This window comes from Uloborus diversus, chromosome 6 (assembly GCF_026930045.1).
Source record: "Uloborus diversus isolate 005 chromosome 6, Udiv.v.3.1, whole genome shotgun sequence".
NCBI lineage: Eukaryota > Metazoa > Arthropoda > Arachnida > Araneae > Uloboridae > Uloborus > Uloborus diversus.
The window spans coordinates 90,485,183-90,503,929 of record NC_072736.1 but is presented as its reverse complement, the minus strand read 5'-3'; the positions used below and the strand labels follow the sequence as shown (position 1 = coordinate 90,503,929).

At 32.8% G+C, this 18,747-nt stretch overlaps 1 protein-coding gene across 2 annotated transcripts in view; it reads left to right on the top strand.

Moving 5' to 3' along the window:
* Positions 1–6,285, top strand: part of LOC129223992 (OTU domain-containing protein 7B-like) — a 72,369-nt gene extending 66,084 nt beyond the window's left edge. For both annotated transcript variants that reach the window (XM_054858383.1, XM_054858384.1), the window contains exon 9: positions 947–6,285. In XM_054858383.1, the coding sequence (XP_054714358.1) occupies positions 947–2,052 (1,106 nt within the window). In that variant the 3' untranslated portion in view covers positions 2,053–6,285. The remainder of the gene's footprint in view (positions 1–946) is intronic.
* Positions 6,286–18,747: the final 12,462 nt, after the last annotated feature.

Below are 18,747 nucleotides of genomic sequence, written 5' to 3'. Positions count from 1 at the left end.
GTAAGCACTTTTCTCCCCCCCCCCTGCTCTTGATTTAATAAACAATATTAATAATAATTTATATCAGCAAAATGAACTTAGAACTGCAAAGGGATAGTAAGTTTGGGGGAAAAAAATGATCGCTCAGATAGGGTTACTAACTTCAAAATTATCACCACTTAGTGTCTGGCGTTAAACCTTTGCAATGAATGACTTGATTAGAAAATATTCTCATCATTTTACCAGCTTGTCAATATTTGCGTTTTTATGGTGCAAGGTGCGAGTGCGAGGTGTGGTGCTTGCAATGTTTAACTGTTATTTTGGGAGAAAATTATATGGGTTTGATTTTTCAATGATTAACTTTCAATAAACTCTTTTACTTACCTTTTTTTTTCTTTAGATGTCTACATTTTGAAAAATGCAATCTTTTAACATCCAATATGAGAATCATATTTTGTTCTTTTTTCAAGCTAACTTCACTTTATTAGGATGCAAATAAATGAAAAGTCTTTTAGGATGCTCATTTCAAGTTTTTAAAGCAAAATTCTATTTTCTTTTATGAGTCAAAAATTAAAATGCTGAATCGATGGTTTATTCATTCATTTATTTTTTTTCTTTTTTGTTTCAACTGTGTTAACAAATATTAATGATATGTTTATCAAACATATTTCTTTTACAAGCCGTTTTTATACTTTTGATGCCTTCACTTTGAGAATTGCGATCTCTTTGTTTCCGCTATGGGAATCTGTTTTTTCGAATTTTTGATGTTTAGTATGCTTTGTAAAGAGGTAAACAAATAAAATCTTTTTATTTTTGTAAAAATTATTTGTTTTTCAATGTGTAAAGATTCAAATTTTGTATCCCACTCTTTCAATCCTGCATGTAGAAATATTTGACTGATAGTGTATATTATAGGACAATTTAAGCAAAGCAATGTCATAAATAACAATCATTTTTATTTTTGCAGCTGCAATACCAGTGATTGATTCTGACAATAAGTTGCTGCCCTTGCAATTTGCTGTAGATCCTGGACCAGAAGTTAGATGGAGCCAAGATGAAAATGACTCATGGGTAATTGCTAGACTGACATTAACTGACAAAGAGAAGTTGATTTATTTGAATGAATATTTGGACATAAAAAACATTGAAGTGACCTACGAGCCTCGTGATGTAATAGCTAATCCGGTTGCAGAAATGAATGGGCATTTGGCAGCTGCAAAATGCTATGATCCCTACGATTCTGATGATAGTTTACCCGATGGGGGGATATCGTGTACTGGTGGGAAGAATGGCAAAAGTAAAGCAGCTCGTCAGCTACAGACTGTTGCAAAGCAATTTGGTAGTATTGGTAGAAGTATGAGCAAAAAGCTAAAGCATATTGGAAACATTGCTCGGAGGGGAGGATCATTTAAAGGTGAATCCACAACTTTCAAGCATACATCTGAATCATTAAAAAATAAAAGAACTCTAAGCGGGCTTCCAATTTTAACTAGAACTTCCACTGTAGATGCTTGCTTGAACCCAAGACAAATAGTAGTTGCAGTTTTGAACACTGAAAAAAAGCATGAATATCAAAAAGAGTTGATCCAGAATTATATAAGTTCTGCAATTAGCCAATTTGAAAATGACAAAATGTTAAAAAGTCATACATTTAACAATGGAAAGCCTTTGGCACTGCGGTGCATCAATCCTGGTTGTTCGATGTATAGTTCTCCTTCTACAAGTTATTTGTGCTCATCTTGTTACACGAAACAGAAACAACGGGAGTATGAATTTGTTGGTCAGAAACAAATGCATAAGAACAACATTGTTGAGAATGCTGTGATAGTGTCTGGGAAATCTTCTTTTTACACAGAAACTGATGAAGCTATGAAAAAATCAGTTGAAAAAGTACCTCTTGGGAACCGCTTAACTTATGGAATTTCAGATTGTAAGAATTCTACATTTTATGATAAATATCTATGTGATAATACTCCAGTTTATCCACCATTACTTCCTAATTGCAAAAATAAATCTCTCTGTATTGATTCACATTCTTCCCTTAAAACTATTGAAGAATCTGCCTCATTTTGAAAAGTAACTGGAATTTTTCTTCCAGTTCTTTTGGTTGCAAAAACATTCAATAAATATAAAATTTATCTTATTATTAAATTCATTTTTTAAAAAGCTTTTATGCCTTTTTGGATGATCAAAAAAACTTATACTTATGAAAACATATACTTATAATTGAAACAAAATTGAACTAGCTGATTTCGATGTTTTGAATTTTTACAACAAATAAATTTAATCTCCTTTTGTATAGGTCTGAGTTCATCATTTTTCAAGTGCTTCATTGATGCTGGAAATTCATTTTCCTCCATCCTCCTTCTCTTTTTTTTTTTTTTTTAATATCTTATCACCTTGCATTTATAACATTTCGAATTCAAGGAATTTTTCTTCCATGTAAGATTTTGTTTACTTTCATTAATCTTTACTTTTACTACGTTAGTTTTAAACTTATCCTTATGTAAAGTGTTTATTACATTATTCATGTAAAAAATACATTGCTAAAATTATATGTAATGATAAACTTAAACTTAGGTGTATGTATAAGCATCTAATTAACAATGCAATAATTTAAAATAAAGTTTTGCACTTACAAAGACAGCTTCAGAATATTACTGCTTACTAATTAATTCTGATATACATTGGTTGCTATTTTCTTTTCAAAATCTCCTTGTGCCTTTACACAGTAAAATATTTTACTATTTTTTCTTTATTGCTTGGAAATGAGAAGCAAGAACTTATGCATACTTGTATTGCTATAAATGATCTGAAATGTCACCTTTAGAATTGTGAAATGTTTTTCATGTATATATCAAATTTATATTGACATAACTGTTTCTATTGTTCTTTTTTTAACATAAGAATAACCATATACTACAACTTATTTTCACATAAAACATCAACTGTTTTAATAGTTATTAGAATTATTTTTTCCTTTGTGGGACCCCTTCCCACAAAGGTTTAGGGGAGATAAATATGCTAGAGGGGATAGATATGTTTAACGGAATGAAAAACATGTGATATAATTGCTTGTTGTATTTGTTCATTTTATGGTACTAATGTGTGATTTGATCAAAATATATATTTCTATGTAAACTGTTTGTGAATTATTATTTTTACTATTATGATTCAATTTATTTTATTTATTATTATCTTTTTGTTGCTGTTTGAAAATTTTGATTTATTTATCGTTGAATTCTGCAAAGTGTAAAGAAATTATTATCATGTTTCACTTTATGTACATGTGTATTAAATGCAAATTATTGTTATTCATACTAATGAACACTATGTAAATGCAAATAACTAAAAGAATATGAAAAACAATTCATATCTATATCAAAAGTTGTGTTTAACTTGAAATTTATGAGATTTTTAGAATGTTTTATCGTTTTGTGTTATTATCTCTTAAATTTACATGTGTATGTTATTGTATACATTTCTACTTTCAGCATTTATATAAAAATGTTAAAGTTTTTTGCAAAGTACCATGACTTTTTTTTTAAAGAATCATTATTATAGTTGTTATCATTTTGTTTATTTTTGTTTTTTGCAAATGATTTTTGTGAAATAACTTCATTTTTTGAAATTTTAAATAAGGTTTTATTTTTATTTTCTAGTTAGTACAGTAGGTTCTTTTCACATAGAGCAAAATGCAGGGTTCGAAAATAGTTTCCAGCTTAAAAACCAGCTCTTTTTTCCAAGCTCTATATTTTGTATCAACGTGAGAACATTGGAAAAAGTAATTGACATGGTGCTATTAAACGAAAGTTACAAGGAGTTATTTTCTAGACTATCTTCTTTAGTCTCAGCAGTTTGCTTATGCAGACCAAAGACATTCCATAAAAGTTTGATTTGATTAAACTTTTTTTTGGCTTGTGTTGATGCCTTATGGATGCCTTGAAATTAATCAGATTTAAAAAGTACCTTTCTCTGAGAAAGATCTGTTCTTTATTCTATATTTGTCTTCCATTGCCCTATTGTTTCCATGAAATTTTGATTCTGAAATGAAAATATTTTATAGCTTTATTTATTGAGTAAGTTTTTTTTCAATAGCATTAGAATTTTTTTAAAACCATTTTCTGATTACCAAAAATTAAAATCAAAAATTTAAAAAAATCGATGCCAGAAAAGTGTACTTTCAATGTATTTTGACTTTTCTTATATTTTTAGGACTTTCTCCAGAAAAATGAACTAAAATGTAATATGCAATATTCCATTTTATTGTATGTACATATTACTTTGCTGTTCATTTTTAAATTTGTGTGCCGTAGGCGTAGGACACATTAACAATTTGGAATCACATTTATTGCAGAGCTGGAAATAGCTCCTTCATGCGGTTAAAAGCTTTCTGCAAGAGTTTGAAAGCTTAAAAAAAAAAAAAAAAAAAATCACATTTTGTATGCTGTGAAGCAGTTTATTTTTGAATGTAAATTCTATGTTGTTAGAGCACAAAAACTGCAAAATTGCTGCTTACGCCCTTTTTTTTTTGCCAATGAATAATTCTTTTTTCAATACAGAAAAAGTCTTCAGATTACCATGATAGTCACCAAACAGAATGTTTGTTCTTTTACATTGCAGAAGTTTATTTTTATACATTCATTGTTTTTAACAGAAAACTCAATTTTTTTTTTAAATGTGCTCAGCAAGGGTGTGCCCCCGCCCCTTCCAAGAGTGATGATGCATCCCCTCAAAGAACTCCCTCCCACACCAAAAAAGAGAGAAATATCTCCCCCCCCCCCTAAAAATTTCGACGGCACAGTCTGCTGCATGCCTCCCCCCCCCCATCCACGGACATGCCCCCATGCGTTCTGTATCTAAATGGAAAGCTTTCATCCTTTCCAACACCTCCAATGATCCCCCCCCCCCATGGCCGGTCTATAAGGTCACAAAAGAAAGGAAAATATGTGAATAAAAAACTTTCCAGCTGATTCTTTGTTATTATGTTTCTAATTCTGAAGAGGTGTTCGTATTTTTTCACCATATTTCAATAATGCCTTTAAGTATGTGGAATGAAAATGCGAATAATGTAACACAAAATAAAATTCATGTTATTTTTCTCACTTTAGAAATCTGATGGTTTTATATGAAATGAAAACCATTTCATTAAACTTGTTTTCATGATGATCGAGATGCTGAGTTAATCCAAAATTCATTCTCTTGCAATATCATGCAGTGGCAACTTTTTCAAGCATGATTTCTTTCAGGTTTTAGCAAATCTTTCCTTTGTACTTGTATTGACTGTTGTCCAGAATAATTGCCAGTTCTGGATGATTTTACAGCCATTTTGAAATGCTTTGTACCATTCATTTTTCCTGCTTTTTGATAGCTCAACATTTTCTACAAAGCTTTCTATACTTACTTCGTGCATGCACACAAAAGTTTTCTTCTTTATAGAAATGCTCTTTAATTAATTCTTTGTCCTTCTAAAAATCAACGTAAATGAGAAACTTATTCACTAAGTTCTGTTTAAGAACTCACATCACTAATGACCCAAAATTTGACAGTTATAGTGTTGGAACATACAAAACAAAAAAATTTAAACTGTTGCATTTTATAATCTGTTCGACTTACTTATTCATGATATTTTGGAATCATAAAAATATTAGAAAATTATTTTATAGGTTTTCATTTATTTCACTAAATGTTAGATTTAAAATGTGTTGTTAGTATAATTTTTGTTAAACTTTAGTAATATAAACTGCTATATTAAAATCAGGATCCGATTAATAAGTGATGGGCCCTAGGCCTGTGAAAATTTTGGAGACATATACTAGACAATAAACTATTTAAAAAGTAAAAGAAGGAAGAAATATTTAAGATAAACCTTTTTTAAACCTTAAATTGCTAAAATTGATTCATAATTAAAATATAAATTTTGATAGATTTTTAATGAATAAAGGTTGGGGGGAGGGGCAAAACACAGGAGCCCCTATGCTTGGGCCTAGTGGACCAGTATGGTTATAGATCCCTGATTACGAAGTTTCCAAACTTTCATTTTGTTTACACCATGATGGAAATATTAAATTTTGATTTATCCTTAACTTGTGTAATTTATACTTTCTACTCCTGCAGTCTATTTTGTCAATTTATTAGATGTTCAAATTTTTGTTTAAACTTTTGCATATATAGCATATAAAATAATATTTTCTCCAAAGCTTGTTTATCTGCATTGAAGTTTAAAATATATATATTTCAAATTATCAAAGTACATATCTAATGTTATTCATGACTTTAATGATAAATTTTGAAAATAAAAATAAATTGCTATTTTTAAATGACTTTGTTCTTTTGTGCATATGTTTGTTGCATAATTTATCCTTTAGACCTGAGTTGTACTTTATCAATAATATCACATTGTGATTTTTTTTTTCATATTTTTTATTACAATATGCGAAAAAGCAGATTTAAAACAGAAACATGACTAGAAGGAGAAGATGAGGACTTGATTAGCCATTCATGCAGGGGTTGCATAAGAGGTACTTTTTTTTTTCTTATTTCATGTAAATTTTTACATTTTAGACTGCATTCAGGCTTAAGCATAAAATAAGTTCTGAAGACTATACTGCCGTGAGAAGGTAAAACGCCACATCTGCACATTTTTAATATTTTACATTTTTGTTATCTGTTGAACTTAAGCTTTATTGTTCAAGCTTGCTTGTTTTGGTTCCCACTGAAAATAAAGCACTAAAAGAGTGTCAAATTTTAACATTTCCCTAGTATGGAATCCAGCAGGCATTTCTTCAAATATCTCAAAAACTCATTTCTGCGGATACTGCACTTCACCATCCCATAGCAGTATATTGCTCCTGCACTTCTTTTGTTTGAATTTAAGCCCTTTGAATATTATCAGTGATGCTAGTAAAATAGCCAGGACTCAAAACCAGGCACGAAAACTCAGCATTCAAAACAGAGTTTATAAACAAATATTTCAAAGCATGGAGTACACAATTGAAACCATACCCAGAGTCATTGGGTATGTAACCCCCCCCCCCCTCAATCATTCAAGGCAGCAATGCTTCAGGGACTTGTATCAACAATCTGAAATATTAACACTCCGATTAACTTCCAATATGCTCTCTCCCCTCTCCCATTGGAAAATATTTTCTGGGAACAATATTGCACACAATGGTAGGGTCATGACCCCCCCCCCCCCCCACCAAAAAAAACGTGGACAATTTAATCTGTTCACATTGTGTTTTAATCCCTTAATTGTTTTTAAAGTAAATATTTGAAATACTACTTCTTTTAGTTGTTTATAAAATTAATTAGTTAAATTAATGTCCTATTAAGTGCCCTATTCCTGCTTGATTTAGTGTTTTTTATTGAGATCCAAGCAGTTTCAGAAATTTTTCGCACCCAAAATGGCAAATTTATTCATGTAAGTTGGAAGGGGGGTCTCTTTTTAGTATGACCCCCTTAAAATGGTACTCTGAATCCACCGCTGATTTCACACAATAGCTTTTGAATTGGGTATTGCACCAGCACAACAACAAAAAGCTTACACAACTGCAAAGCTATAGTTGTCATTGGTAGTAATTAAAACTTACAACAAAGCACTGATTTCCATATCGGTACTAAATTGCATACAAGGATCAATTGTATTTAGAGTTGCAAGCAAGTAGCTAGTTTTTAAAAATAATTTCTAATTTAGCAAAATGAAACATTAAAAAAGAAAAGGTTCTGTAATGAAACCATTCTAGGGCAATTCCGCCAGAGGCAGATAAAAGGCAGAAACTACAAATTTTTCTCTTTTTTTTGCACTTTGTTATCTTAGCTTTACTGTAAAAGCTCGCTTATTTGGTTTGCGCTGGAAAAAAAATGTCTAATTTCATCATTTCCCTACGTTAGTATTGAATCCAAAATGAATTTCTTCAAATATCTTCAAACATAGTACATAATTTTCAAAAACTCTATGCACATTGAAGCAAAACTCACAAATGCTCTATATACTATTTCAATAAATGGCAGAACAGACTTCCAATTAAAGTTTAACCCCCTCTCCCTCAAGATATTTTGAACTTTTGTACCTTACATCAGGGCCGATCCTAGGGTGTCGGCCGCCCATGTGCAAAGACCTAATGTGCCGCCCCTCAAGTGTAATTTGCATATTTTGACTAATCTTTAACGTGTATATAAATCTTTCTTTAAATTTCTATGCCAAGTTCGAATTTAAAAAGAGAGGGGGGGGGGGAGTCAACAGAAGAATGATCTTATAAAAAAGAAGAAATTTTTTATAAGAAGAAACTTCTTAGGTACAATTTATATCTTTGAAGAAAGTAATAAATACCAAAATTTATTAGTCGTAAAACCGCATTTTATGGTCTTTCTTCGGTGACACCAGAGAAGGGATGGAGGAAGGGGAAGCGTGGGGGGAGGTGTCAGGGGTTCAGGGGAGGAGAATTGCTCCAAGAAAATTGTCGATATTGGCGTATTAAAAATATTTTTAGTTATTCTTTAGTTGTGTTTGGTTGCAAGGACAAAAGAATCAAGTATATTCAAGGTGCATGGAGAAATTTTCGAAATTGACGTCAAATATCGCAATTTTAGGAACTTTTTCGAGACTTTAGGTGAAAGTAATGTTGCAGTTCTTTCCTAAAATTCTTTCAAAATTAAAATCACTTTGAAGCTATTTCTTAAGACCGTAGCTTAGGAAGGATCGGCGTTCTTCCCGAAAAATCTCCGAAACTGAAATTTTAAACCAGCAATTTTCGGTTACCTTTGTTGAAGTTGCAAGAGCGAGGGAGATTCAATCGTCTCCCATCGAAAGATTTTGAAATATAAGTTTAAAACGCAAATTTAGGACGTCTTTGTGACGGTAGGGGATCTCGCGGCTATCCTCCGGTATTTCTCGGTACTATTTTTTCAAAAACGCGTTTTTGGCTAGATTTGAAAACAATAGGGGAAACGTGAAAATATTCCGAAACAAAATATTTTTCGGAACTAAAATCCATTATAGGCTATTTTTGGGAAGGAAGGGTTTTGGAGCTCTTAAGCGAATATTTCTAAAATCACAATTTTATATTATCTTTGATGACGTTAACAAAACTGGGAAGCTTCTACGGTTCGGATATTTTTTAACATTAATATCTGAAAAATATAATTATAGACTTTTGTCCACCTCACCTCGACGATTGATGGATATGCCCCAACACCGTAAAAAGTTACATAAGCCTGACAGTTCTCCTCCTGAATTCTTCAGAAAAAAAGGTCCCAAAATCGTATTTTAAACATTGTTTGATAACAATAAGACGAAAAGCGGGCGGGGGGGTTCAGTGTGCCCTCACGAACTGTGTTTTTGAAACTGAAGTCAATTTCAGGCTAGTTTAGGCAGAAAACTGTAGCTCCACAGAACCGTCTAAAAACGAAATTTTTAGGTATAGTGATTGCGTTGGAGAAAAGGGGGATTCGGGGTCTTTCCCCAAAAGTGCTTGAAACTGATGTTTAAAAAACGCAATTTTAGTTTGTTTTTCAATAAGTTAAGTGAGAAGAAGGGGGGAAAAAATAGGGGCTTTTTGAGGATGGAATTAGGGGCTTCTCTAAAGACGCTAATTGAGACTGTCTTTGGTAGTAATGTTTGCGAATGGATTTCAGGGTTCTACACCACAAAAATTTCGAAAAATGCCAAAGCAATTTTATATGACTTTTGATGATAGGAAGGGCTGTCGTCTGAAAGCACGTTTTGGATTTTGGAGCCAACATTTTTAGGCTATGTTTTATTAAGTTAAGGTGAAAAAGATGAATCAGAGATTTAATTGGGTTTTTAAGATTGATGGTTCAACCAACGAAATTTTCTGAAAATAAAATCCTAGAAATGCAATTTTAAGCCTTTAGTTTCGTCAAGGAGGTCATGGCATCCTTTTGGATCTTCGCTTTGGAGCTACATTTAAATTTGCTTCCCGGGGCAAGGGCCCTGTCCTACCTGATCTGAAATCGGGCAGTTCATTCAAGATTTTAATCAGAAAAATTGTCGTAAAGGGGGAAAAGTACAACATTTTTGTTCGTCATTCATATATGTTACTCTCAAGGGAGTCGCAATTTTCCACTTTCTCTCCATGCATCCTCGATGGTTAAACACAGAGTTTGTTACATAGTTTGTTGTTTGAAATGCTTGCGAGAGTATCTAATCAGTATAGATTTTTTAAAAAATAATTTAAATAAAATATGTTCTTCATTGTTTAGGTCTATAAAAGCTTAGAGAGTAAACATTAGTGGCCGCCCTCGGTGCTCCTGTTAGACGGCACCATTTCATGCTTCAGAAGGGGGCCTTTCCTCTCCCCTGTATCCTGATTACCGGTTCTGTCAAACTTTGCAACCAAATGAAGCATGTTGTTAAGAGTAGACATTAATGGACAATGAACCAACACAATGTTCCCTAACATTCTATTTTTATTAAACTATGCTATGCTGTCCGGAAATCGACACATACTTTGACAATTGAACATTTAAAAATCAGCATATTTATTCTACTTATTATAAGTTATCTTGTGAGAAATTCTTGAGGAATTTTGCTTGATTATAAGAACTATATGATGCGGCCTGTGGCCGCCCCTTGCTTTGGCCGCCCTTGTGCGGCGCACACTCTGCACACCTGCTAGGATCGGCCCTGCATTACATATATTTTTGTACTCCCATTCCCAGCACATAAGGGTGGTTAGTTGTTTCAGATTTATCGCTTCTTAAAATTTATCAAGTGTGATTACAGTGATATAAGTATATTGTAACTCATTCTGAAAACTCCACAGATGAAAATAGCTTGCTACCACATTTTATGAGCTGTGTCCTCACTTTTTTAAATTCTTTCAATATTTTTATTTAGCGAGTTCTAATGTTTGAATAATTTTAAAAATACATTCAAAAGCGAAACTGAAATTTTTAAGTCATTTTTGCGCCCCCTGTTAATTATGAGGGGAAGCTCAAGCTTCCCGAGTCTTATGGGTAATTTTAGGCCCTGCATGTAGAGACAGAGGGAAGGGAGGGACTGACAACTTATTGAATTCTGTACGTTTCCGCCTTGAAATTGCAGAAACGCTTTACAAAAGTTGAGGAAGGAATAGAAGAAAAAAAAACATGAGAAACTGAGAAAAGCCTAATCAGCATATAATACTATAAAACCAGTGCCTCATGAAATTGGGCATTGGCTTAATTATGGGGGCAAAAGAATCCGATGTAAATGCCCAAAATGCAAAGTATTCCTACAAAATGTTTTGATAATTGGCAGAAGGCAATTTTCTTCAATAAAAATAACTTCTTCAATAAAAATTCCCACATAAATTAAATATTTTTAATGTTGAAAACTTACTTCCGTTTTTCATCTTGTTGTAGAAGTAGAGTAATCAATTTTGTTTAATTAGATTATTGAATGGGAGTCGTACGCTTTTGAAACAATTTATTACATGCTTAAATTGATATGTTCTAATGTCTCTGTAAATTTTTTTCGCATTGGAATTGTTGAGATATAATGTGTTACGAAATAGTAAATAAATTACCTTTATCACTCATAGATGGCAGCACATTTTCATTATGTTTAAACCAAGCAGTGAAGCTGTCATCCATTAATTTCAATTATTCTTATCGATACTTTCATTTTCTCGGTTCTTTTTAACTAATAATGAAAATGTTTTCCAAAATTTTGTTTACTCTCAAGTATGGGAGCCATGGGCACACGACTCCTCTCTGGTTTCCCTCCTAAAAATAATTCCTTGTAAATTCTGTGCTGCCATCTATTGTCAACTGTCTCAATGTAACGTTCTGTCTAGGGGGGCGTGTCTGTTGTAAGCAACGTGTAAGGCGCCAAAAAGAGTAAACAAACAAATAAAACTGCCATATTGGTGGTATTAAATTGTTTCAAAACATTTAAAACAAAGCGAGGGTGTTATTTATAACTTGTCGTTGAGGTACAATATGTCTTTCTGTTTGTATTTCTAGTAAAAACATATCATTTTGGTTGGAAAAAATTATCACTACTAATGATTAAAATAATTTAGTTTTGTGTAAACACTTACCGTTTTTTATCGGAATTGAAATAGATAATTCTAAAAACTTAATATTGGGGCGTGTCATTTCTGCCTACGTTGCAAGAACTGATTTCAAGGAACGTTGTAAGTTTGATTGGGATTTTAGTATTCTAGAATCAACTATTGAAAAGTAATTGATTGTGCGCTTTCAAAGCAGTGAATCTAAACTTTATTTTTCCTCTTCTGTATGGAGCGCAAGTACTTATGCAGAAAAAATAGTTCACACACACACACACACAAAAAAAAAAAAAAAAAAAAAAAAACTGAAAGTTCTGTTGCCTTTCTGAAAAATATGCCGATGAATAAATTTCAGTTCATTATACTTTTTTTTTAAGTCAGCATTTTTCTTAATTCCTTGCTAGAGTAAGAAAACATTCTGATAACTGCAACATTACTACTATCCTGCGTGCAATATTAGATGTAGTTCACAGAAAGTCTTTTGACATTATTTTTAGGTTCTGGTTTGTTTTCAATGATGATCCACAAGGTTCAGTCTTAGGGTCACTGTTTTTTTTTTAATGACATTGGTGAGAGGCTTTGTGGGAACATCAATTGAAGATTCCCACAAACTTTGAAAGTCAAAAAAATTGTTTTTTCAGGGATTTTTTATTAATCTAGAGCAAGGGCAGTGTAAATTTATTCTGCTCAGCTGTGAACAGTGGTGAAACTACATGGGGGTGGCCTGCCTCGGGTCTCACCCTATTTGGATTTGACCATTTTTTAAATAATTGGACAAAGTTTAATTTTTTTTAAAAATATTTTAATCGGTGCTCAGATTTAATTTCCTTTTTTATGCTTCTGCACATGACATCACAAGTGATGAAATGCCATTAGTGCAGAGCACAATATTTAATTTGCTTCTTTACTCACATGCACTGGCAACAATATGGTTGATAGCTAGCATAGAACACAATATTTAATTCACTTCTGAATTATTGTAACCTAGAAACTTTGTAGACAGCAAGCCCAAGCATTCAGTGCGCCAGTGGAGTGCTCGCCAAAGCTCATCACTTGTGACGTCCTAAAGTCCATGCATTATTTGAAAAATCGGACATTTAAAAAGATTAATTAAGAACTGAAAATAATAGATTTTTCTCGCTCTATGTTGTTTTCTTTTGCGCATTCTATCAACTTCAGTGACTAAAAGTAGTACTTTTGACTGATGGAAACAACCCATTGTTTAGAATTTGGATTTCAAGAGGGTAAAATATAAGGTAATAAAAAAATATCTCCAAGTTTTACTCCTATGGTCAGTGATGTTCCCATCAATTTTTCTGAGGGTATACTCCCAGTAATCAGTTATGCACAATATGTGTATGCGATCATATACATAATACGTCATAATATAAAAATTGTTGAAGCTTGAGGCTATATGCTATATGTCAAAAAATGTTTGAGAGTATACGGCGGATATGGAGTACACCCTATTTGAACACCCTGTCTGTGGTGTCATATATACGCAGTAGTAGACTCTTCTGAAGTGTTTAAACACTCCAAGAAAATATTTCTGTTGATGAGCTGCACCTCTAAAATTTCTAGTTATGTCCAATGCAAAATTTTCAAACCTAAATCAGTTGATTCTGAAATAATCAAAGGAGTTGCATTTAAAGGCATATTCAAATTTTCTCATTGGTGGATCATTGTTCATTTCTAGCTTTCTTTGATAGTTTCTTATAAATATGCTTATGATGCTTGATGGATAGTAATGCAGTTTGACATGATGCATGATTTAAAATATTTTATTCAAGTATGTTGTCTCAAAATCTGTACTTCATGCCTAAATGCTTTTTTTATTTAACTTTGACCATTTTCATGGGGGGTACCACAGTGGCAGCGATTGGGTTATGGGACTTATAGTGGTAGCAAAAAAAGTACAAAATTTTATTAAAGCTGATTTTGACGAATTAAAGGGCTGATTTTCAGAATATTGAAGCAGATAAGTCGCAATTGATGTAAGTCTAACAACTTGATTCAAAAGATAAGATAAATACCTTCGTGCTGAACAGTAAAGTAAGAAATAACAATGTCAGAAACGGTGTTCCCTGTGATGCCGAAACACGTGTCTGCAGTAATCTGCAATTTGTGCTTTTTTGACGTTATTTCTTACTAAACTTAACTCATGTTTTTCTTAAGATTTTGATGAATTTTGTACAGAATAACTTTTCTCAAAGAAACACTTAGCCATGAAATAGACTTACATTATTTAAATTGAAGTATTTTGAGGTGTCGCAAAACAATGAACACATAAATTAAAAGTTATTGCTTGTGCTAAATAATGTTTCATAAACAGATATAGTAGGTACAAAGTAAAACAAATAATTATTCTGAAAATTTTGATATTTCTGCTTTTTTTAAAATAATTTTTAGTTTTGGCTGTTAAATTGAAAAATGAAATAACTGCCCCCTCACTTTCCAGAGTTAAAAATTAATGCTCAATTGAAAGATGATTTTTTATAGGTTGGATTGATTTATTTCACGAAAGTAAAAACTAAAAAATCCCCAAACAAATGAACCTTTTTCATTAAGTCTACTGTGGACCATTCATCCGATTTTTGAGACCCTATGCCATTTTTTGGAGGTCATAGGATCAGTAATCCTAAAAGCTTTTAATATAGCATTAAAAAAAAATAAAAGGCTAAAAGGTCACACCCCTAACTCTTCATTTTTGTTCTACCCCCCACTTTTTTGGTGCACCAGCCCCTATGGATATCATGTTTTCAGATGTTTAGCATTATTTGCCTCCAAAGTTGATGTGTTTTTCAAAAATGGCCATATCGTTAGCAAGAAGTCATAAAAAATGGTGGAAATTAAATTGTTCAGAAATAGTTCAATGTTTTGAAAACTTTGCATTTCTCTTTAAAATCATGCAGAACTTTCTAATATATGTGTATTTGTCTATGTTCTAAAATTTTTACTAAGAAATTGAATTTAGTAAAAATTATTTAAAAAGCTCACCCATGTCCCAAGGAACTTGTAACCAAAATATAATACTTCTGAGCTTTTTAATCTTGTCAGAAGGCAACCTACAAAAATCACACACGAACCAGTTGCATAACTACGTACCGCACGACCCTGCAACGTGAGAGGGCCTGGAGTCGAAAGGGGCATGAAAATATTTGAGCTTTATTTCAATCAATTTTAACTAATTCTTCCGAAAATCAAACTTAGATTGAAAAGCTTATATTGGTTCCGGAATACCGTAACTTTGCACTTCTTACCTGTGTAAGTAGAGATGGGCATAAATAAGATATCGGGGGCCGAGGCCGAAAACTTTTTCGGAGCTTCCTTGTAATCAAACATCACAATTTCTGCAATTTGCTAAAACAGTTTTAGTCATTTGGAGGCTCCCGAATAGCAAGGGTCCGAACCGCAAATTTAAGTCAAATTAAGTGAACTTAGGGAAAGGAGTTCGGAAGGGGGGGGGGGGGGGCTCTCTCCCAAAAAATTTCTCCGTTCTAAAGTATTGAAATGCTATTTTGGCTATTTTTGAGTGAGGTAAAAGTTGGAGAATTCAGGTGTCTTTCACGAAACATTTTCGAAATTGAAGTCTTAAAACGTTGGGTTGTCTTGGGCGATGTTTGAGGGGAGTTGTTCTGTCAATCAGGGGTGATTGTGTTCCGGTATTTACCGAATTTCCGGTATTTTCGGACGTATTTCCGGTATTTTTATGTCCAAAAATACCTGAATTATGTTTTTTTTTGTTATGCTTTTATCTCCCTACCTCCGCAATTTTTTAAAATTATATAATACTCATCAAATATACCTGCAAGAGCCTTAAGATGGACACCTATCCCTTAAGATGGACAAATAAATGTCAAGATAATTTGTATAACACCAGCTCAAAAGTAACTTTGTAACCCATTAAAAATTTAATCACATGTACACACAATATTTTGACTCAGAACTATTTAATACTATGGCAAAGGTGCACTTAAGTAATAAGGGTCAAAGATTACCCCCCCCCCCCTAATTTCACCACCTGCTATCTTATGAAAGTATCCTTTTTCAAATGAAGACTGTGTGGGTGAATGGTGCCAGTTCATTATCATTAGTCGGCCATACCCTTCCCCCACCTCTCCTTCTTTTCTGGTTTCTTGGCGCTACCTTGGGTAGACTTTCCGATCAGAACTGATTTATGTTGCAAAAGTGAAAATCTCATGTCCTATTAAGCGATTGTTGTCCAAATTAAGCTTCATGTCCAAATTAAGCGATTTTATTGCTACAATAAAAATGTTTACGATCGGCAAAAACTAATGGTGAGGAGCTGCGAACGCTTTTACGCCTAACCTTATCCAATGTCGTCTAAAATTGCGTTTTTGGAACTTCAATTTCGAAATATTGCCGAACGAGGGTTCCTGAATTCCATCCCTTCAATAGTGCATTCAAAATATGTATAAACGTTATGAAAGATGAACTACAATTTCGTTTTTAAAGCTTCAATTTCGGGGAGAGCCCAGAGCGCCCCCCCCTCTCTAATATTTTTGAAGGTTGCCCAATAATGTGATTTTGGGACAATCAGTTTGAAATAATTGATGTAAGAATCCCTGAACCCCTCCTTTCCCTGAACTTTACCAAAATGGCCTGCCATACGTTTTTTGGACTTCAATTTAAAAAAATTTCTGGGGGAGAGCCTCCCCTCCTTATTGCCCAATTTTAGGTTTTTTGGAATTTGATGCCAAAACGCTTAAATATTACAATTTAAAGACTTAAAATTTTAGGAGGGGAGGAGAGCCTCCCCTCCTTATTGCGCAATTTTAGGTTTTTTGGAATTTGATGCCAAAATGCCTAAATATTACAATTTAAAGACTTAAAATTTAAATCAGATTCCCAAACTGGCATTGTTAAAATCTACAACATTCATACACATAAATTTTTCCTTAAACCCGCGGGCGGGAGGGGGGGGTCTGGAAATATTTTCCGTCTTGATTACATCACCATACTTGCACCCATGAAGCAACAGGTTACTCAAATAATTAACAATTATTGTGCCTGAAATCTGTGTAGGAGTGACGACTCTGATCTAACAAATGACTGACCAGGGGAGAAGGTTTCTTGCATTTTTTTTCCTTTAAATAAATAAAAATATGGATGTAGCCAAAAAGGTGGGAAAGAAGGCATCCCAAAATTGAATAATTTGATGTTATTTTTTCCCAAAGGGCGCCTAAAATTGTGTTTTTAAATTTCAATTTCGGAAACATTCTATGAGAGTCCTCAAACCTCCTTCTCCCTAATCTGTCCAAAGATTGCTTAAAATTACTTTTTTTGGAACTTCGATTTCGAAAAATTCCAGGCTAAAGTTTCGAACCTCATCCCTATCCAATGTTATCGAAAGTGGTTTACAAATCTGTTTTACAACTTTAATTTCAAAAAATTTCTGAGAAGATTCCCAAATATTTCCTTATATCATCATCCAAGATCAGCTAAACCAGACGTTTTTGAAGAAATTCTCTTCATCAACGAAAATTGCCTTAAATTTGCGGTTTTGAAACTTTGATTTTGAATAAATGTAAAGAAAGCCCCGGAAACCCATTCCTTCTCGTCAGGTCATCAAAAATAATCTGCAATTGCATTTTCAGGAGTTTTATTTCAAAAAATTTCCAGGGGAGAGCCCCTGAACCCTCGTTCCCCTAAAATTATGCTCTGGAAACTTCAATATCAAAAAAAATTCCAGAAGTCTCGTCTTCAACCTCCTTCCCCTTACATAACAACCTAAAAACGTGTTTGTTGACCCCTTTCGATGAAGTTAGGGGAAGGGATGGAACTTTGCCCCCAAAATTTCGAAATCGGAGTTCCAAAAAGGCAATTTAAGGTTGGCTTATAATTGTACTTTTAAAACTTTTAATTTCGAAACATTCTTGGAATTTCAAATCTTTCCATCTTTTTATCATCACCAAAGTTCGCCTAAAATGGTGTTTTTTAAACTTCAATTTTGAAAAATTTCTGGACAGAGTCCTCAATTCAATCTTTTCTTCTAAAGTCATCAAAGGTGAAGTACAAATGTGTTTTTAGAAATTCAATTTTGAAAATTTTTAACAGGTAAAAGCCCTTCCTCAAACTCTTCCCCTTTCCCAATTTATTTATATTAACGAAGATTTCCTAAAAATAGTTTTTGGAACTTTTAATGTAAGACTTCAATTTCGAAAAATTTGACGAAAGGCCCTGAACCTTCCTTCTTTCTAATATAATCTAAAATTCCGTTTTTCAAACTAGAATTTCAGAAGAATTAGCCAACCAACCCCCAACTCCACCCCAACCCCCTATTTTTGTGCAAATATTAGATTTTCTTTCTCTCTCTCTCTCTCTCTCTCTCTATATATATATATATATATATATATATATATATATATATATATAAACATACATATATATATAATGTTTGAAAAATTTGTGGACAGAAAAACTAAAAAATATACTAAAATTTTACATTAATACGATTTTTAAGAGGGGGACCCAAATTCAGATTTTGTGGTGGGGCCGAAAATTTGAAGTTACGCTACTGACACAAACACTCTGTTTAATTTAAAAGTTGTACTCAGCATTGTTGGTACCTGGTGAAAGAGTCAAGAACATTGAATTCGTAGAAAATGGGAAGGGCAGTAAATGAAATAAGCGAATCAATACTTCAAATCAATAAGTCTCAATGTTCACCTTATCAGGGAGATAGTGCCCAATTTCCATTTGAAATTTAATTCTTATTGTAAGCAAACAA